This window comes from Meriones unguiculatus, chromosome 1 (assembly GCF_030254825.1).
Source record: "Meriones unguiculatus strain TT.TT164.6M chromosome 1, Bangor_MerUng_6.1, whole genome shotgun sequence".
NCBI classification, from domain to species: Eukaryota; Metazoa; Chordata; class Mammalia; order Rodentia; family Muridae; genus Meriones; species Meriones unguiculatus.
In genome coordinates, this window is record NC_083349.1 from 123,949,958 (window position 1) to 123,968,731 (window position 18,774).

General features: G+C 50.7%; 2 protein-coding genes across 3 annotated transcripts in view; one reads left to right on the top strand and one right to left on the bottom strand.

Annotated features, from left to right (window-relative positions):
• Positions 1 to 434: 434 nt before the first annotated feature.
• Cys1 (cystin 1) lies at positions 435 to 14,863 on the bottom strand. The gene is made up of 3 exons (XM_021661647.2): positions 13,291 to 14,863; positions 3,891 to 3,943; positions 435 to 2,284 (listed from the first exon to the last, which is right to left on the bottom strand). The coding sequence occupies exons 1-3, from the start codon at positions 13,567 to 13,569 to the stop codon at positions 2,188 to 2,190; spliced, it is 429 nt and encodes a 142-aa protein (XP_021517322.1). The 5' UTR covers positions 13,570 to 14,863; the 3' UTR covers positions 435 to 2,187.
• Positions 12,467 to 18,774, top strand: part of Rrm2 (ribonucleotide reductase regulatory subunit M2) — a 28,688-nt gene continuing 22,380 nt past the window's right edge. For both annotated transcript variants that reach the window (XM_060366272.1, XM_021661635.2), the window contains exon 1: positions 12,467 to 13,191. The gene's annotated coding sequence lies outside the window, so the exon portion shown is untranslated. The remainder of the gene's footprint in view (positions 13,192 to 18,774) is intronic.

Consider the following 18,774-nt stretch of genomic DNA (forward strand, 5'->3'; position numbering starts at 1 on the left):
AAGCGGCTGTGCAGTATGGGACGTGGGTGGGAACCTCGCACCTGGGCGGTGCCGGAAGGGCTCCCGTGGGCAGCCGTGGTCCCCAGCCCCACCTCTTGCAGGACCAGCCTCTCCAGAGCCCGACTCTCCCAGGACCACAGCTCACCAGCTGGCACACACTTGGTCTGTCGAGCCACTGCTGGAATTTTCTGGAATTCAGCCCCCCCCCCCTTTTTTTAAGATCTGAGAACAATGGCAGCAGCTTGCACTCATCTTCATATTGATGAGCATTAACTACTGTGCAATTTTCTTCGTTTGTTTGTCTGTCTTAGCACCTTGATCTCATTAAGGGGTTCCCCAGGAAATGCACAGCTCCTGGCTTTCTCTCTTTTTATCCCCCATCTTTCTCTTAATCAGATGAACGTGCCTCTTCGAACACAACACATAAAGCTGTAAACATTTACACCATCAAATTCAAAGCCTCATCCATCCTTGGGTAAAAACATAACATTTTTAACCTCTTTTAAAATAAGCATTTGCAATATTTGTGTTATTAAAATAGAAACAGCTTTCATTTTCCTATCAAAAGCAGTGCTTTGAGCTTCGGTGAGACAGTCGCCAGCTCCGGAGGTTTTGGCCCAGCGCTCAGCTGGTTGGTAGACACCCCGTGGCTGTGGGCTCTGAATGTAACAAGTCTCCCAGCTGCGAACGCACAGGCACGCTTGTCGAGTCATACGAGTTCATGGAATCATTCGCAGGTGACAGCAAAGGACTGTGGATGTGGGGATGGTCCCAGGGACCCTTCCTCCTTGGTTCCCGAGATTCTCCTGGTTGTGCTCTGAGGACTCGTGGGCTGGCGGCTGTTCTCAGGTGAGGGAGGGTGCTGGGGGAGGCCTCTGTCTTGGTCGGGTGGCAGGGATGCAGCATAAGCTGAGACCTCTGACCTCAGCAAAAGCTGCCGCCATTTCCTCATTCCCTTTTCAGACACAGACTCTCACTACACAGGCCAGGCCTTAAGCTCTTCGATAACCCTGTAGAATTGGTCTGATGTTTGCTGAGATGCAGGCTTGTGCCACTCAGAGATCTGTGAACCCTTTCTGCCAGCTGTTTGGGTGATGAGCAAGACCCAGGCCCTACAGGACCCTCACAGGCCTTCCCTCCTCCTCACAGGCTCTCTCTATTTCCCAGTTGGTTGACTGGGAATGTTTGAAGTTTGGCATCATTATTATGACTGCCTTCCACCCAAGCAGAGAGGAGGAAAAGAGGGTCATGGCATCAGGCAGCCTGCCAACCAAAAGGGAAACGAGAGCAGTTGCCATGAAACCCTGTCCAGGTGTGGGCTTGCTCTCTGCTCCAGTGTAGGATGGGTAAAGCGCAATGGCAGCTGGGAGATGGCAGGACTAGAAGATAGCGCTGCCAGACTGACAGGGCTTGAAAGGTCACAGAGAACCTCTGGGATTCTCCCCCAGAGAGAAACGGGCCCAAAGAGGAAAGTGAGAACAAGCTAATGTGATCCTGCGATGCCACAGAAGTCTGTGGCCCTCTCTCTTCCTCCTACATCCAAGCAGGGGAGGCTGCTGTGCTGTGGTGTGGAGGAGCCTTCAGCATGAGGAAGAGAGAAGCCAAGGGAAAGTCCGAAACTCAGGCCCTGAGTCCTGTCAGCTGCAGCTCCTTGCTGTTAGAAATGCAGTCTCGGGACTCGCCTAGTCCTGCACGCTCAGGATCTGCCTGCCATCCATACACTCGGGCCCTTTGTGTGCACGTGGAAACTGACATATATGGAGTTAAGTGCGTCCCTCTGGAGAAGTCTTAGTGTGGAGACTAAGAACATAACTTGGTGAAACCTTCTAGAAGGCGATGGCACAGATGCCAAGAGGGGTTGACCCTTCCCCACCTGAAATATGAGTAAGTAGAAAGGACAGGAGGTTCAGAATTCGGTGGAACCGCCCAGCCAGGCTCCCTCTCAGAGTGAGAGGAGGCGCCCACACTCCTGCGGCCTGCCTGGTACCTGCTTGCCCTTAGTCTTGGTCTGCCGGGCCAGCGGCAGGACTCTGGCTGTGAATCTTAAAAAAATCAGTTTGGAAAGATAGCTGTATTCTAGAAGCAATTCCCCTCTGGCTGGGTCATAGGTCGGGAAAGCTGCCCTTTGACTCTAGCCCAGCTCACAGGCCTGCAAGGCCTGGTCAGTGGTGGCCAGGGCTGCTCAGCTCAGCGGCAGTACTCCTGCTCGATGCTCGCCATCAGCTCCTCTTCGGAGTAATCATAGGAGATGGCCTCGGGTCTCTTGTGGCTGCTGTCTGAGCCTCTGTGGGTGAGAAACACAGACAAAGGTGGATATCACCTTCAAACCCCCATCTCCTCTGGCAACCACAGTGGTCTTTAAGTGGTCCATCCTAACATCCAAACCAAAAACCTCAGCTCTGGAGACATCCCAGTCTTCCCTACCCAACACAAGCTCATCTCCACTCATATCTACCCTCATGCTCTCACTTTGTCCACCAAGACCTGCAATGAGGGTGAGGCAGGACAAGGCCCATCGAGGTTCCTGGCTGGCCCTCTAAGAAGAGCGTCCAGGAGGGGGGTATACCTGCTTGCAGATCTGCCTGCTGCCAAAGCATTTGCCTTTCCTACAGTGTCTACGGGGCAAAGGGGAGCATCCAAATGTTTCGGAGGAGGGCAGATCTCAGCTAGCTTTGATGCACAGTAGCTGCGTGTCCCTAGACCAGTTGTGTCCCTTGGCCCAGTCTCTGTAAGAAGGAAGGACTGCATCCCAAGACAGCCCTGTGTCAAGTACAGAGATGAACGCTTAGGAGGGGCTGCGCAGGAACAGCTGCTTGTGAGCTGTTTGCAGCCTTGCAGGCCTGGAACAATGGAAGTGGCTTCCCTTCCTGCTCATCCCTCGGGAGCCTCTACTGACTGCGGTGTTCATGTGGGCATGTGCATATGTGTGTATGTGCTGGTACCATGGCGTTCTCAGAGGACAGCGGGCAGAGGTCAGGTTCTTCCCTTCCATCGTGTGGGTTCTGGAGACTGAACTTAGGTTGTCAGACTTGGTGGCAAGTGTGTTTACCTATTGAGGCGGCTGGCTGCCTCCCCCATTTTATCTCCGTAGCAGCACATGCCAGGCAAGCACTCTGCCACTGGGCTGCATTCCCCGCCCCCTGAGGAGTTTTAAGGCAAGAGTCCAGGGCCCCCAGACACCACCTGCAGAGTTTGGGGTAAGGTTTGTTAATGTTATGGTTTGTTTGCTTGTTTCAAACGGTGTCTCACTGTGTAGCCCTGGCTAGCCTGGAACCTGCTATATAGACCAGGCTGGCTTGAAACTGTCTCTGCCTCTGCCCCTCTGCCCCTCTGCCCCTCTGCCCCTCTGCCCCTCTGCCCCTCTGCCCCTCTGCCCCTCTGCCTCTGCCTCCCCACTGCTGAGAGACCAACCTGGCATCAGGAGTTTTAAGTGCATTTTCCTGATGACTGTTTTGGAGCAACAGGTGGTAATGTCACCATCTAGGCTGTGAAGCAAGTCCTTACAGCAAAGGACAGCCTTACAGATAAAAAATACTGGATATAGCAGGGCACCTGAGTATATCTGAACAGTCTAGAATGGCCCTGAAAAGTCTAGAATGGCCCTGAAAAGTCTAGAATGGCCCTGAAGAGTCTAGAATGGCCACGGAGAAACCAGGTCATTTAGGAGGAAAGAAAGGAGGAAGGGAGGGAGCAAGCAAGCAAACAAGCCAGGAAGGCAGGTCAGAGCTACCGTGACTAGGCTCTGCAGTGCCCCTGGCTCCCCTTGAGGGCTCAGCTCTCCACGCTGAGGGCCTCTCTGTCTTGTGAGAAGGTGGAGATTGGAGGACTAAGCGGCTGGAGCTGAAGCACTTCAGGCTTCTAGAGGACATGGATCTCCTCCCTATACTTACTCAGAGGCACAGTGGTCTTCAGGGTTGTCCTTAATCTTGTTTTCAGGGGACACCTTGAGCAGGAAGACAGGAAAAAGCATCAAAAGAATTGTTAACAGTGTAATGGATTAACACCCTGGCTTTATGGGAGAGACAACAGCCACCATGTTTAACACAGGGTCTATAAACATGAGAATGGGGAAGCCTCCCTCCAACTCTGGAGCCCCAGTTACCCATTTTGCAGTCAAGAAAACTGAGGCTGTGGGAGAGAATTATAAAACGCATAGATAGAGAAACAAACAAATAATAAAGGAAACATCGGTGCTGAGGTCATATCTCTTTGCTTCCCAGCTACTACCTGTTATGGGTGCATTCTGTCTCTCACCTCCGGACACCAGTGTCCCAATGTCCCTAGCCTGAGACCATCGAGTTCCCACCTCTAGGATCATCTCACCCACCCTCAAGAGCCTTGTGCCCTCCCTTCAGCAAGTATTCATTAAGGATTCATGTTTAACCTGGGCACACACCTGTAATCCCAGCATTTGGGAGGCTGAGGCAGGAGGAATGCTTTAATTTTCAAGCCAGCCTTGGCTTAAGAGGGAGAACCTGGGGGCTGGGGAGATGGCTCAGGGGTTAGGGGAACCTGGCTGCTCTTCCAGATGGTCCTGAGTTCAATTCCCAGCAACTACATGGTGGCTCACAGATCTATGATGAGATCTGGTGCCCTCTTCTGGCATGCAGGTGTGCATACAGACAAAACATTGCATACATAATAGATAAATCTTTTTTAAAAAAAGAGAGAGAACCTGTCTGAGTATATATTTGTATGTTTATTTAAACAACTAAAACAATAGCTTTAGAAAAGCAACCAAAAAAAAAAAAAAGCAACTAGAGAGCAATACTTACGTTGCTTAGTAACCTAGCCTAAAGCATTTTGTTGTAACAGCTTGAAGGAATAGTGATACAAAGATTGGGGGGGAGACCCTAAAAAACGTCTGGGGCCAAAGGCTCAGGTAAAGACTGGTCCCCTGGAGTTAAGAATGAGATGGGTGAGAGAGCAGTAGGCTGCTCAGTGGTGGCCTGGAGACAGTCAGAAAGCGCCAAGGACGGGAGAGCTGTTGTGAATTCATAACTCTATTTCTAGAATCCATCAGAATAAACTAAAAAAACAATTCAGATATTCAGTTTATCAACCCTTACCTTTTCTAGGGAAAATGTGTGTGTGTACAGGTGTATGTGTGCGGATAGGGGTGCAGTGTGTATGCGGCATGCGTGTGCCTCCAGGGACAGGACAGGCTGAAGTCAAGGGTCTCTCCCTAAACCCAGAGCTCAAAGAGCCGATAACTGGCAGGCCACTGAGCTCCAGTACCCCCCGTCTCAGTCACTAGTTCTAGGTGCGTGTCACCATACCCGGATTTTACATGGGCGCTGGGGATCCGAACTCAGGTCCTCGTGTTTGCACAGCAGACTCTGCTCACTGACCTTCTCCAAGCCTCCAGGAAGGATATTTTAAATCATTTGGTTTTTCTTTTTTACATCTAGCTAGGGGTTGGTGGCTCAGTGGTTGTGGTGGCTACTTTTGGTTGTCAACCTGACTACATCTAGAAAGAACTATAGTCCAGAAATGGAGGGCACACCCGTGAGAGACTTTTTTTGCTTGGTTTGAAGTGGGCGAATCCACTTCTCGTCTGGACCTTTGAGGTAGGAAGATGTGCTGCCTTTGATCCGGATCTTGAGGCGAGAAGACATACCTTTTTTGTTGTTTTAGTTTTTCAATTTCAACAGGTTTCTTTGTGTAGGCTTGGCTGTCCTAGCTCTGTAGACTGGGGAAGAAACACCTTTAATCTGGGCCTCACCTTCTGCTGGAAGTCCATCCTTCCGGGTGTACAGGAGGTTTCTTTCTCACATTCACACCGGTCTGCCTCCCTAGAGCTTTCAGTAAGTTTTACTTAACCATCCTGCATCCATTTTTGTTTTTGTTTTTTCCCTCCAATGAAGTCCTCTTATGTGGACACCTATTTCTTCAGTTCTGTTTCTGTTGGAGTCAGCTTTTGCTGTCATCTGCTCTGCGTCTTCTCCTCTCATTAGGAATTTAAGGTTTGTTATGGTTTCTATGATAAGGCAGGTGACAAGATCCAAGATGGATTCCAGCATCAACATCCACCCCTGGACCTGGCCTCTCAGAGAAATATGTGCTTGATGATAATGGGGTCACAACCTTCCCTGGAGGCAGCTGGAACAAAACCCTATCGCCAGGTGAACTGTGCTCTTAGAAGTGGGAGCAAAAGAAGCATGCTCTGGCTGTTTCCCTCATGGCTTCCACTTGTCCCATCTGTACAGTTTCCACCTCTGTCTCTCTGTGCCTGTGCTTTTATACATGGCACTTTCTCCTGCCAGTTTGTTTAAACCTTGAACATGGCCTTCACAGATGGGAAATGCATTAGCTCCCTCCTGGAACACGCAGCCTGACAAAACCTCCTGCTCCAGTCCACTGGATGCCCTGCTACCAGCTGTTCACACTGAAATCCAGCTGCTCACACTCACATCTGGACCAACCAGAGCCCGCGCTGGCGCCTTGGGGACTGTGCTAAGCTCAAGGTCTGCATGTGCTTGCTAGTATCCACTCTAGGGTAGGAGAAGGCGTACCTCCCCTCACCATCCCAGGAAGTCATTAGAAAAGCGGCACAGCCATGCAAGAAACAGAAAACTGAGGAGCTGAAAAGGACTCCTCTCTCTGACTCTAAGACTCTAAGAGTCTCCTTTGACTCTTACAAGTGTGTATGTGTTTGTTTGTAAGGGTGCATTTTATATATATATGCTTATAGATATGTGCACCTGTGTGTAAGGTTTCGAAGGCTACTATTTACTGCCTACCTCACTTTTCCAAATGCACCCTGCTTCTTTCATGGAGTGTTCTCCCATATCGAGCAGCTCTGTGTGTATAATGTGTACCTGTGCACAAATCTATTATATATACAGTTGCTATCAGACACTGCAGATGGTTGAAGAACACGACTTCATTCATTCTGAATGGACGCGGGTAGATATGCATCCACACCCACTAACCCGGGGGCATAAGCAACATCACAGCGACTCCCTCCTACACAGGCGTGTTCTCACCCCTGCCCCTGCTTCCTCCCTCGTTCCCTGCCCCTCCCCCGGCAACTCCCCATCTGCTCTGCCCCTGCAGATGCTATCCGGAGGAATGGAAGCCTCAGCGTGTGCTCTCTGCCACCTGGCATCTTCCCCTGGGCGCAGGGATGGTGAGGTCCACCCACGCTGTCAGTTGCACTCCTGTTTACTCCCACGTGTTCACGTGTTGCCTTCTTTACGAATTATCTTCCTCTGAATCCTAGCTTGGTTGGTTTTTAATATTTATTTGTTTGTTTGTTTACTGTGGAAACTTGAACACATTACAGACAGAAAAGCATCAAGGGACCTCCAGTACCTAACCCACCAGGGGGATGTTTTCAGGATTTTGCCAGTCAGGCTCTGCTCTTCACCACCAGAGGGCACTGGTCTCCCAGCCTGGCGGTCAGGGTCGGGGTAGCCTCTTGGGAGATGTCCCTTGTGGCTTCCCAGAAGGCTCCAACCCTCCATAACCACCACCAGATGCCAATAGCAAGCGAGGCACATGAGCTTTCATTCTGGACCCTAACAGAGCTGGGACCCCCGTGGAAGGAGCAAGGCCATCTGGGCCTCCCCACCCCTAGCACATCTGGCTTCTTAAAATCTTATTCCTAGTATCCTACGGTTGATCTTTCAGAATCCTGCCTCTAAGATCGCAGAGGAGGATTTGCCCTTCGGTTTTCTTTCCATTTAAAATTGTTTCTGGGGGCTGGAGAGCTGGCTCAGTGGTTAAGAGCACTGTTTGCTCTTCTGGAGGTCCTGAGTTCAATTCCCAGTAACCACATGGTGGCTCACAACCATCTATAAAGTGATCTGGTGCCCTCGTCTGTCACTCACATACATAAAATAAATAAATAAATCTTTAAAAAAATAAAAATAAAATTGTTTCTGGTGGGCACAGTGGTGCACACCTTTAATCCCAGCACTCAAAGAGGCAGAGGCAGGCAAATCTCTCTGAGTTCGAGGCCAGCCTAGTCTACAAAGCGAGTCCAGGACAGCCAAGGCTATACAGAGTAACCCTCTTTGTTTCAAGTCCTTCCTGTGAGTCTGCTGTGCAGCTGTGAGCTCCTTTCTACGGCTTCCTCCTCTAAGATTTTATAGCAGTGCAAGCCATGATCATCACCCTAAAGTCTTGGCTGGTGGCAGCCGACAAGACCCTCCCCCCATCCCCTCCCCCTTGGCTACGGCAAATCCGGAACTTTGCGAAAGCAGCAGGCAGGATGTCATTCAGGCCCAGGAGAAGGTATCGCTGTTCATCACAGGCTTGTGAGTATTTAAACCACACACACGCACGCACACTCACACACGCACGCACACTCACACACGCACGCACACTCACACACGCACGCACACTCACACACGCACGCACACTCACACACGCACGCACACACACGCACGCACACTCACACACGCACGCACACTCACACACGCACGCACACTCACACACGCACACTCACACACGCACACACACAGTGGCAGCAATCCTCTCTGTGGCTTCCCTAGGTCACCACTGACCTGGGTTTACAAGGCAGAGGAGGAAGGTAACAGTTGCTACCCAGCCCTGAAAGCACTGACTGGATGGTTTGGGTACTGAACCGATTGCTTCTCTAAAAGTGCTCTCCAGTGTCACCAGTGCAGCCTACTCTGGGACTGCGATGGTCCAGTGACCCTTCCCCAGCATGGCACCGTGACAAACATCTGAAACTGAGGGGACACTTCAGTTCCCTGACCCTACCCTCCATAGATGAATCGGTGATACATGGCTCATTTTACCCAGGAAGAGACCACCGACTGTCCTTCAGAATCACTAAAGAGGAGGTGGTGCACGCCTAGAATCCCTGCGCTCTGGGAGGAGAGGTAGATGAGTTCGAGGCCAGCCTGGTCTACAAAGTGAGTCCAGGACAGCCAAGGTCATAGAGAGAAACCGTTTTAAAAAAAACAAAACAAACAAACAAAAACACTAATTCAAACCTGTACGTTTACTCAGTTTTTGCACTGTGCGGAGCTTGAAGTTTTTAATATCCCACATAATACCACTGATACTCAAGTTCTTGTGACTCTGGGATAGGATTTTGGCCTTGGGCACTTCATGTGGTCATGAGATTAAAAATTAATCCAAAGCAGTACCAGGAGAGGGGGTTGGCTCCATGACTTAAAGGCCAGGAATCTGATAGACTATCTCACATCCCTGAAAATATGTAAGAATGCCATATGGGGGAGATATGTTTATGAGATGGCTCAAGTAGGACAAATCAAAATGGAATCACACATACACACAGGTACACATAAATAAGATGAGTTCGTAAGATCAGCCTTACCTTCAATCTTTCTTATAACTCTCAATTTGGCAAAACCAAAACATAACAAATCAATCCAGCCTCAAAAACTGTCTGAATTGCTAGGCACGGTGGAACACACCTGTAATCTAAGCACTTTCTTGTACTCCATCAATAAGTACAATTATTATGTCTTTAAAAATGAAATATAGTAAAAATACGGGTGAACGTGGAAAGAACTAATATGACTGATACTTAAGTGCTCATTAAAATATTAGTTAAAACTGTATGTTATTTTTTAAATTATTTGTGCCTGTCTCTGGATCTGAGCAGAGTGTAGTACCTGCTGAGGCCAGAAGGTGGCATCAGAGCCCTGGGAACCGTGGTCCTCAACCTGTGGGTCACATCCTCTCTGGAGGTCAAATGACCCTTTCACAGGGGTTATGTCAGACATCCTGCATATCAGATATTTACATTACAATTCATAAGAGTAGCAAAATTACAGTTATGAAATAATTTTATGGTTGGGATTTACCACAGCATGAGGAACTGTATTAAAGAGTTGAAGCATTAGGAGGGTTGAAAACCACGGCCTTGGAGGGAGTTACGGAAAATTTGAGTGGCCTGTTGTGAGTGATGGGAACTCGACTCAGGTCTTCTGAAAGCCAGGAATAACTCAGAACCACCAAGCCATCCCTTTGGCCCTCTAGAACTGGTTTTTTGTTTGTTTGTTTGTCTTTAAATAACCTCCAGTATAGGGTCTGGGAGACCTGGCGAGCTGACCAACTCAGCTACCACCCAGGCCCAGATCCAGGGCTTTGAACTGGTCACCCTAACATCTACCCCATGTGTGGACTGCTGGAGCATGTGAAGGGGCAGGTGCAGATCCAAAGCTGCAGGATCTCATGACACAGGGCGGCAGCAGGATGTCAGAGGAGTCTGGTGAGGATCTAGCATGGATGGTACAGCAGAAGCCAGAGGCCTCGAACCAGACCCAGGACTCACTGCAGTGAACATTTGTAAGTAAAGATGTTCAGAAAAAACGTGTATATTATACGGCACATTGTGGCATGCTACAGCTTCAACGACAAGATGTTTGTTTTGCGGGGAGGGTTCCAAGGGTGGAGGATGGACATGGCCAGGGAGATGAGTAGGATTGGGGTGCAGGATGTGAAATTCACAAAGAATCAATAAAAAGTAAAATAATAATAACGACATCGCATGTAACATCATGTTCAGGATGATGATTCCGGGATATTCATGATCAGTATCCAATCAACGGTGGCTGCTTTTTGTGTTTTGTTTTCTTTGGAGTGAAGGTTCAGAGGCAAGGCCTTGAATATGCTAGGCAAGCCCCTTACTGCTGAGCGGGACCTGCTTAGCCTAGTGTTTAAAGAGTGTTTAAATGAAGGCCCTCAAAGGGGTTTTCATTTAATCTTGACATTCTCCTATCTAAAACCAGAGAAAGAGAGAGAGAAGCTAGGCTCGGTGGTGCACACCTGTAGTCCCAGCACTCTGGGAGGCAGAGGCAGTTTGAGTGAGTTTGAGTTCGAGGACAGCCTGGTCTACAAAGCGAATCCAGGACTGCTAAGGCTACACAGAGAAACCCTGTCTCAAAAAAAAACAAAACAAAAGTTTAAAAAAGAGAGGGCTGGAGAGATGGTTCAGTGGTTCAGAGCACTGTCTGCTCATCCAGAGGTCCTGGGTTCAATTCCCAGCACCCACATGGCAGCTCACAATGGTCTGTAACTCCAGTTCCGGGGGAGCTGACACCCTCACACAGATAGACATACATACAAGCAAAGACACTGATGCACAGAAAACAAATAACTATTTTTCAAATGAAAAATAAACTTTTCCTAAGGGTTAGAGGGTTGTAAATATAAAGAATTTTTTCCCTCTTTCCTTCCTAATAAAGGAACAGGAATGGTGTATTCACGCCTAGTCAATGGGTCCTTTTTGCTTGGCGAGACATCCTCTCAAACATTTTGAAGGAAGGCCTCCTTCCATGGATGATTCTTGACCATGGGATTCTTTTCTGCCTCAGCGGTGAGTCCCGTGAGATGAGGAGCCCCCAGGGAATCGGTTACAGATTTGGGGAAGCTACACAGCACGTCCGCCTGAAGGCCGAGTTCCAGCATGCCCAGCGTTTTTAAAAGCAGGGTCTCACTTTCTGACTGTCTGTCTGGACCTGGACACTCCGTTAGGACTCTGGGATGCCTTCCTTAGTCTGACAAACATGTTACAGAGAACACACCTGAGCCCCCCAAGAGTAACCACTGCTCTGCCTTCACACTTCTTTTTTTCTCAAGACAGTTTTTGTTTTGTTTTGTTTTGTTTGTGCGGCCTTGGCTGTCCTAGAACTCATTCTGTAGTCCAGGCTGGCCTCAAACTCGCAGAGATCCACCTGCCTCTGCCTCCTCAGAGCTGGGATTAAAGGTGAGCACCACCGCCGCCTGACCACCATTTATTTCTTGAACCCACCTCTTCACACCTGTCTCTGCTACCGACTGGGTCCAGGACTTGGTCAGTTGGACAGGAGGAGTAGCCCTGGTGGGTCACAGTGCCCCAGGCTTGCTTCTGTCTGAGTCCCCCTTCCTCCCGCTGTTGAGTAAACTCCCCAACAACACAAAATTCTCGCTCTCTTCCACCTTCAAATGCCCACATCATTCTCAATAGAGGCTACACCGCCTGACACAGCAAGACAGAGATGCTGAAGACCTTTTCCGCCTACACCTGACTAACCTAACCCTACCCACCAGTATCGCGAGGGCACAGAGCTCCTCCTCTTCAACTCTTCAGCTCGGCCCCTGTCCCTTGCAAGCTTGCCTGTCTCTCGCTCCTGTAGACCCGCAGACTGACTTCTCAGCAGCGCCTTCTACACTTGAACTTTGGGCTTGTCTTCCCCCTGTCTGGGACTTCCTGTCTCTATGATGTTCTTCCAGGCTGAGACTCAGCCAGATAGAGGGGGAAATCCATTCATTTCCGAATCTTTGAAGTTTCCCAAGCGCTTGAAAATGACAGTGAAAAATTGTTTCCTTGCTCTGTCAAACTCTTCCCCCAAATCCTTAGACTGTTTTGTTCAGTGTTGGCATTACATAACTGCAGGCTGATGTAGTCTTAGAGGAATCCCATTATATAATTCAGTCCTCACTAAAGCTCATTTGTTCTGTTATAAACTCCAACAGGGCAGTGGGGAGGAGGGGTGGGACAGAGAGAGCGCCGCACGGGGCTTTCCCAGCGTCCCAGTGGCCTTTCCGTGATGCTGGCCTGATAGCCTGGCCCAGGAAGACTTTCCCTCCACCGCTGCTGGCCGGCAAGGAAGCTTCCTGCCTTTGGCCTCCTCTTCAGCCAGGAGCCGCTAAGACCCGTTCTCAGCAGCAAAGACGTGCCAAACCAGAGCGTTGGTTTTTCATTATTTTTCTAGAACAGCGGGGTTGTTATTACAAGTGTTCAGCAAGAGAGAATAAGGAAGCTAAAAGAATCAGAGCATCTTTAAAAATAGCTTGCAATTTGGGAATTGCCTGACCAGCCAAAGATCCGGACGTGTCCGACTCGGCAGGGCGTTTTCCAACCACTGTTTTGCAGGTGGTGCATCTACTTATCGCCTCCTTCCACCGCGTCCCCTTGGCCAAGGCGGAGGCCCTGCTGGTCAATTCCCACCTGGGTTTCAGAGATGCTGCAGCTGGATTGCATGCAGCCCCACTGGGAAGGGAAGGCGAGCCCTGGGCCAGAAGAAAAGTTCTAGATGTTTCTGCCAAGTGCCGTTTGTACTTGCTCCTTTAAGACTGTCTCTGTAAGTCACCCCGAAAGAGAGACAGTAGCGGGCTCCCACCCAGGAGGCAGAGTGAGAGTATGCAGGGGTGGGGGTACGGAACGGACACACGCCCCAGGACGGACTGGGGCAGGCACTCAGGGTGAGTTGGGGACAGAGGCGCCGAGGAGGGAGGGAGGCCTGGGTGGGGAGACACTGGGGGTGCGGATGGATGAGCGGAGGGACAGGCGTCCACACTCACCGCGGGCGGGAGCCGGGCGGGGCTCCGCGGGGTTGGCTCCTGGGCCCCCCAGGCCTCCGACTCAGCCAGCAACTGGTCCAGCAGGCGCAGGGTCTCCTCTCGGCCGCCGGGGGGCGTCGCGGGGCGGGGGTCACGGCGGGTCTCCTCCGGCGCCGCTGCCGCCCCGGCCTGCTCAGCCGTGCCGCCCTCCGAGACCGTCTCTCCCGGGCCCGCCTGGCGCCGGTCGGGGCTGCGCCGCCGCCTCGGGATCCGGCCGCTCCGGCTGCTGCCGCTGCCCATGGCGCGCACCCGGGCCGGAGCGCGCAGCCCGGAGCCAGGCCGGACCAGGGCGGGAGCGCGGCGGGCCGGACGGGGCGGGGGAGCAGCGAGGGGGGATCCGGGAGGACTGAAGGGCGGGGGGTGCGATGAAGGGATGGGCGAGGGGGTGGGGCACGAGGGCCGCGGGGCTGGGAGAGACCGGGAGGCAAGGGTGAGCTGGGAGACGGGATGAGGTAGAGGCTGATGGGGAGATGGGGGGATTCTCAGGGGGAGAGTGAGAGGGTGGGGGGTAGCTTCGCGGGGTGCGGTGGTGGAGATGAAGGACGCGGTGGGGCGGGGGGAGCGCCAGGGACGGAAAGAAAATGAGGAAGGTGATACCCGAGGGAGGAGGCGAGGGTGGGGGTGCCTGGCCCACAGACCCTCAGGAGGTGGGAGGTCGGGATGGGGTGGTGCCGGAGGGAGGCAGAACCGGGAGAGCCTTGGACGGGAGCCTTAAAGGGCGCGGGGTAGGTGGATCGGTGGGAGGGAAATCAGGGTGTGAGGGTCAGCTTGGGGAAAGTTTGGGGGGGCCTCACGGAGCATGGGTGGGAGTAATGTTGGGGGCGAGGGGAGCAGGGGACCAGATGAAGAGGGCTGGGGTGAAAGACTGGAACGCTTGCCACAGAGACGAAGGCGAACATCGGGGAAGGGGAACATCGGGGGTCAGGACTGGAGGGCAGTGTGGGGGGAGAGGGGGTCGCTGGGGCTTGCGGTAGAGGTCTGGAGAGCGGAGGCAAAGAGGGCGGGGATGGGGGCAGGAAAGGAGAACCAGGGATGGGTGAGAGCGAGAGAACGTCCAGGGGAGGCAGCGCTTCGGGGTGGCCAGCCGGAGCGCGGGTCGAGGGGCGTGTACCCGGGTCCTGGGCGGGGCCGGCGGAGAGGCGTGTCCCTGGACGGAGACTCCGGGCTGGGAGCTAAATCTCCAGGGTGGGCGCGTGAACCTGGGAGGGAAGGCTGCGCCGGAACCTGGGACGGTTGGGTGGTGGAAGGCGCGACCCCGGGGCGGGACAGGGTGAATTTCGAGGCGGAGAGACGGTCTTCCTTCTCACCCTTGCCTGGCCTCCGATGGGGGTCCCTCTAGCCGGTTCGCCGCAGGCTCTGGCTTCCTTTTCTTCCGGTATAGGTCTGGTTACTAAAGCTGTCCCCGCTAAGGCTCCTACAGGCCTGGGGCGACACTGCTCGGCTGATTGGTGCTTCTGTGGGGCGCTTACCTGGAGGCTGTTAGAGGTACTGGAGAGAGCCTACGGAAGACTTAGCCTGGCTCCTGTAGAGTTAGAGGAGCAGACGTTTTTTTTTTTTTTTTTTTTTTTTTTTTAATCTCTCAGAGCCTCGGAAAGGAAGCAGAAATATTTTAGTGGAATTAGCAACCAGCCTGCCACTCAATGGCCCTCTCACGTTTAGATTGCCTCAGACAAGGCAGTCACCTCAGACAGAACAGGAGGGAATGGGACCCTACTAGAACCAAGGTACACACCCACCAGCAGGCTCTCTCTCTCTCTCTCTCTCTCTCTCTCTCTCACACACACACACACACACACACACACACACACCAGAGACTAATCTCTGGAACTTCTGCCCCCCAACAGTAATCGGTTTAGGGAAACAAAAACAATGCCTCCTCCTAAGAGTGTCTGTGGAGAGGGGCGGGCAAGAGGGCTACTTACTGATCATAATTCTAGCCTTTGGTCACTGGCTACTTAAAATGAGCAAGGCTCTGATTTTTAAGTAAACTAATGTCATCTAACAGTAGGAAAGGTCCCAACTCTGGAGTCTGAGTCCTCACCACAGGCGGGTTCTTTCCCTGCTTCTCTTCCAGCACTTTCCAAGGCTGGGTGAATTAACTATCCTGAGTTTAGCTTTCTCTGGGTTTGACTTGCCAATAACCCTGATCCATACTGGCAGACCCATTGTGAAGGTGGAATTTTGGGCTAACCTCTCCCAACTGTGGGATGAAATTTTACTATTTTCATCACCGCTGGGGTAGACGTTAAAGACCTACGCTCATGGCAGTGGGATGAATACGAGCCCAAATCTATGTCGGTGTGTTTGTATCACCAAGGGAACTAGAGAGGAGCAAGTGTTTTCAGCAGCCCTTCCTTTTCGCTTTTTTAATGGGATTTCTTGGTCATCCAGATGTCACGGATGGGCCAAATGCATGTCTTGGTGACATTGGGGTATTCAAAGTACATACACCTGTCTAGGTTAAAGATTACTGACATAAGTTTTCCTGTTATGAAAACAAATCTCGAAACTCTTCAAGCCTGGGGAAAAAAAACTCAGAGGGAAAGAAACTTTTCTTGAACGAAGTTCAACTCAGTTTAATCATTTAAAAGAAAACATGTTTTACTCCTGCCCAAATCATGTGACTCAGAGTTTAAATATAGCCGGAGCTCCTGTGTTCTCCAGAGCAGCCAAATTTTTCTGGCCACTCTTGACTTCAACTGTTTCCCCAGACTTGTCTCCTTAGCTATGCTTGCACAGGAGCCATGCCAAAGCCTGTGTTCTTTCTGAGATCACGTATAATGTCAGCCACATTTGGAGTCCTGGCTTCTGGGATAGAGGCTGGAAGACCCACACTGAGTGGAGAATCAATGCATGCTTGTTACCCCAGCATTCCAGAAGTCGAGGCAGGGGAATTAGGAGTTCAGGGTCATCTCTAGCTATGCATAGCACGTTTGAGAGGCTAGTCTGAACTAGGTGAGACCCTCTCAAAACCAAACACAACAGTACCCACACTGATACTGAGCTAGCAGACAGCCTCCAAGATCCCCCAGAGTTAGACCCAAGAATCTTGAAGAATAAATATAGGAGCTAAAGGTGCAGACAGGAACCTCACAGCCACCTGGAGACTTTTGTTCTGTTTGAGACAGGGTCTCACTTTGTAACTCTGTAACTTTGGAACTCATTATGTAAAGGAGGCTAACCTCAAACTCACAGAAATCCCCCTGCCTCTGCCTCTTGAGTGCTGGGGTTAAGTCAAAATGATAAATTATACAAAAGGTAAGAGAGTGCTCATGTGGACCAATACTTTCCACATTCATATCTTGTTAATATCTACATTAGCCCCACAGTGGGGCATTTTATTACAGTGAACACTAAACAGATAATCATTGTCACCTAAAGCCTATCTCTTACACGAAAGTTTACTCTTGTTGTTGAATATTCTTTAGGCTATTAATCCCACCAGGCTGGGCCTCATACCTAGACATCTTTCTATAGTGATTATGGGCAGTTGCTGGTGACAGTGGGTGCAGGGTGAGGTCCAGCTTGAGGGCTTTCTGATTAATTCTCGGAAGTCAAGAACCTGTGCTGGTTTTTTGCCAACCCGGCATGAACTGGTTTATCTGGGAGGAAGAAACCTCACTTATGAAAATGCCTTCATTAGACTGTAGGCAAGTCTGTGGGGCATTTTATTAATTAATGATTGATGTGGACCTGGGAGGTAGAAGAAAATACACTGAGGAAGCCATGAGGAGGACCAGTTACCAGTGTTCCTCCATGGCCTCTGCTTCAGTTCCAGCCTCCCTGTTCCTACCCTGACTTTTTTTTCAGTGATGAACTATGACCTGGGATGTGTAAGCGAAATAAACCCTTCTTTCTCCCAAGTTGCTCTTGGTCATGGATTTAATCACTGCAAGAGAGAAACCTAACTGGGACAGTACCTAATTTCCAGCCTAGAAGAGCCTTTCAGTAAACTGATTCACTGGGTGTGATGGTGTGTCTCAGCGCTTGGGAGGCTGAGGCAGGAGAGCCACCAGGTTTGGGGTGCAGTAATTTATGTGCAGCTTCTTGCTTAGCATGCTCAAGGCTTGGGTGTGGTTCCCAGGACACACACACACACACACACACACACACACACACACACACATGCCAATAGCTTTAGGAAAGAGCTACCACTGATGCTATCTTCTGGAGGGACCAGTGGGTGGGTGAATGGTCTGTCTGGCATCTGATGATGAAGCCAGTCCCTTCTCTGCCAAAGCGTGTAGACCAGGTCCATTGCAGTGGACAGACAAACCTGCCCACCTCTCAAAGTCCTGCTCAAGTTCCCTCTCTACAAGGACCTCAGTTATACTCTGCCTGCCCAGAACTTCCCCTACTGATGACCACCACAAGCTGGGAATGATAAGCACAGTGGATGCGCAGCCAAATAGTGCATATGGCCTTGGTTCAATCCCCAGCACCATGAGTAGATAGTATTCGTATTCAGCTGACAGTGAGACAGTCGTGTATGTGTATGCATATGTGTTTATGTAAGGTGAGACTGTATATATACACACACATATATGTATGTATACATATATGGTCTCATGTAGTCCAGACTGGCCTTGAACTCACTGTGTATCCTAAGATGACCTTGAACTTCTGTTTCTCTGCCTCCCAAGTGCTGGGACTACAGGCATGCACCACCATGCTGCATTCATGTGGTGTCCGGGATCAAACCCAGGGCTTCAAGCATAGGCAAGCACTCTACTAAACTGAGCTGTATCCCCATCTTCCATCCCTGTTTCCTCTTTTGATGTCTACTGAATTACTTGAGAGGTCATCGATGTTATTAACTAGTGTTGATATATTTGAACAGCTGTATCCTGTGTGGTTGCTATTGTCTCTTTCAGAGTGTCCACGTATTCCTGTTTGGTTTCATGGTTGCATCCCTGAGACAGGGACTGAGAAATGGAAGGGAAAGTCAGCACTCTTTACTAAGAAAACCCATGCAAATCCAAGAAAACATGCACGGGGCTCCTTTGCAGTACTTAGAAATAAGATATCCCTAAGTCCTCGGTGTTGGCAGGTCTAGATCATGGTTAATTGAGCCCGTTGAAGATAAAACAAAACAAAAACCACAAACAAACCAACAAACACATAAGCAAACCCTCTGACAATAGGCAGTCACGCAAGAATGCTCTGTAGCCTGCTTGAATACGTGAGTGAGACTGGAAATCTGTGCTTCTGTACTGGCTGCTCTCCATGGCTCCTTGCTTAGACCCTGCAGAGCTTCTGGCTCAAGCCACAGGTGATGGCAGGGTGTCCGGTGAAGCATCCGCTCAGCGTGTTACCTGAGACCCCGTTGAAATGAAGACAAAGGAGTTGTGAGGGACAGGGAGGGACACTCTCAAATGACCCGTCTCACTCCCTTCCCGAGGGTGGAAAGCTGATATCTGAGGACAGCCAGATGACAGGGACAGA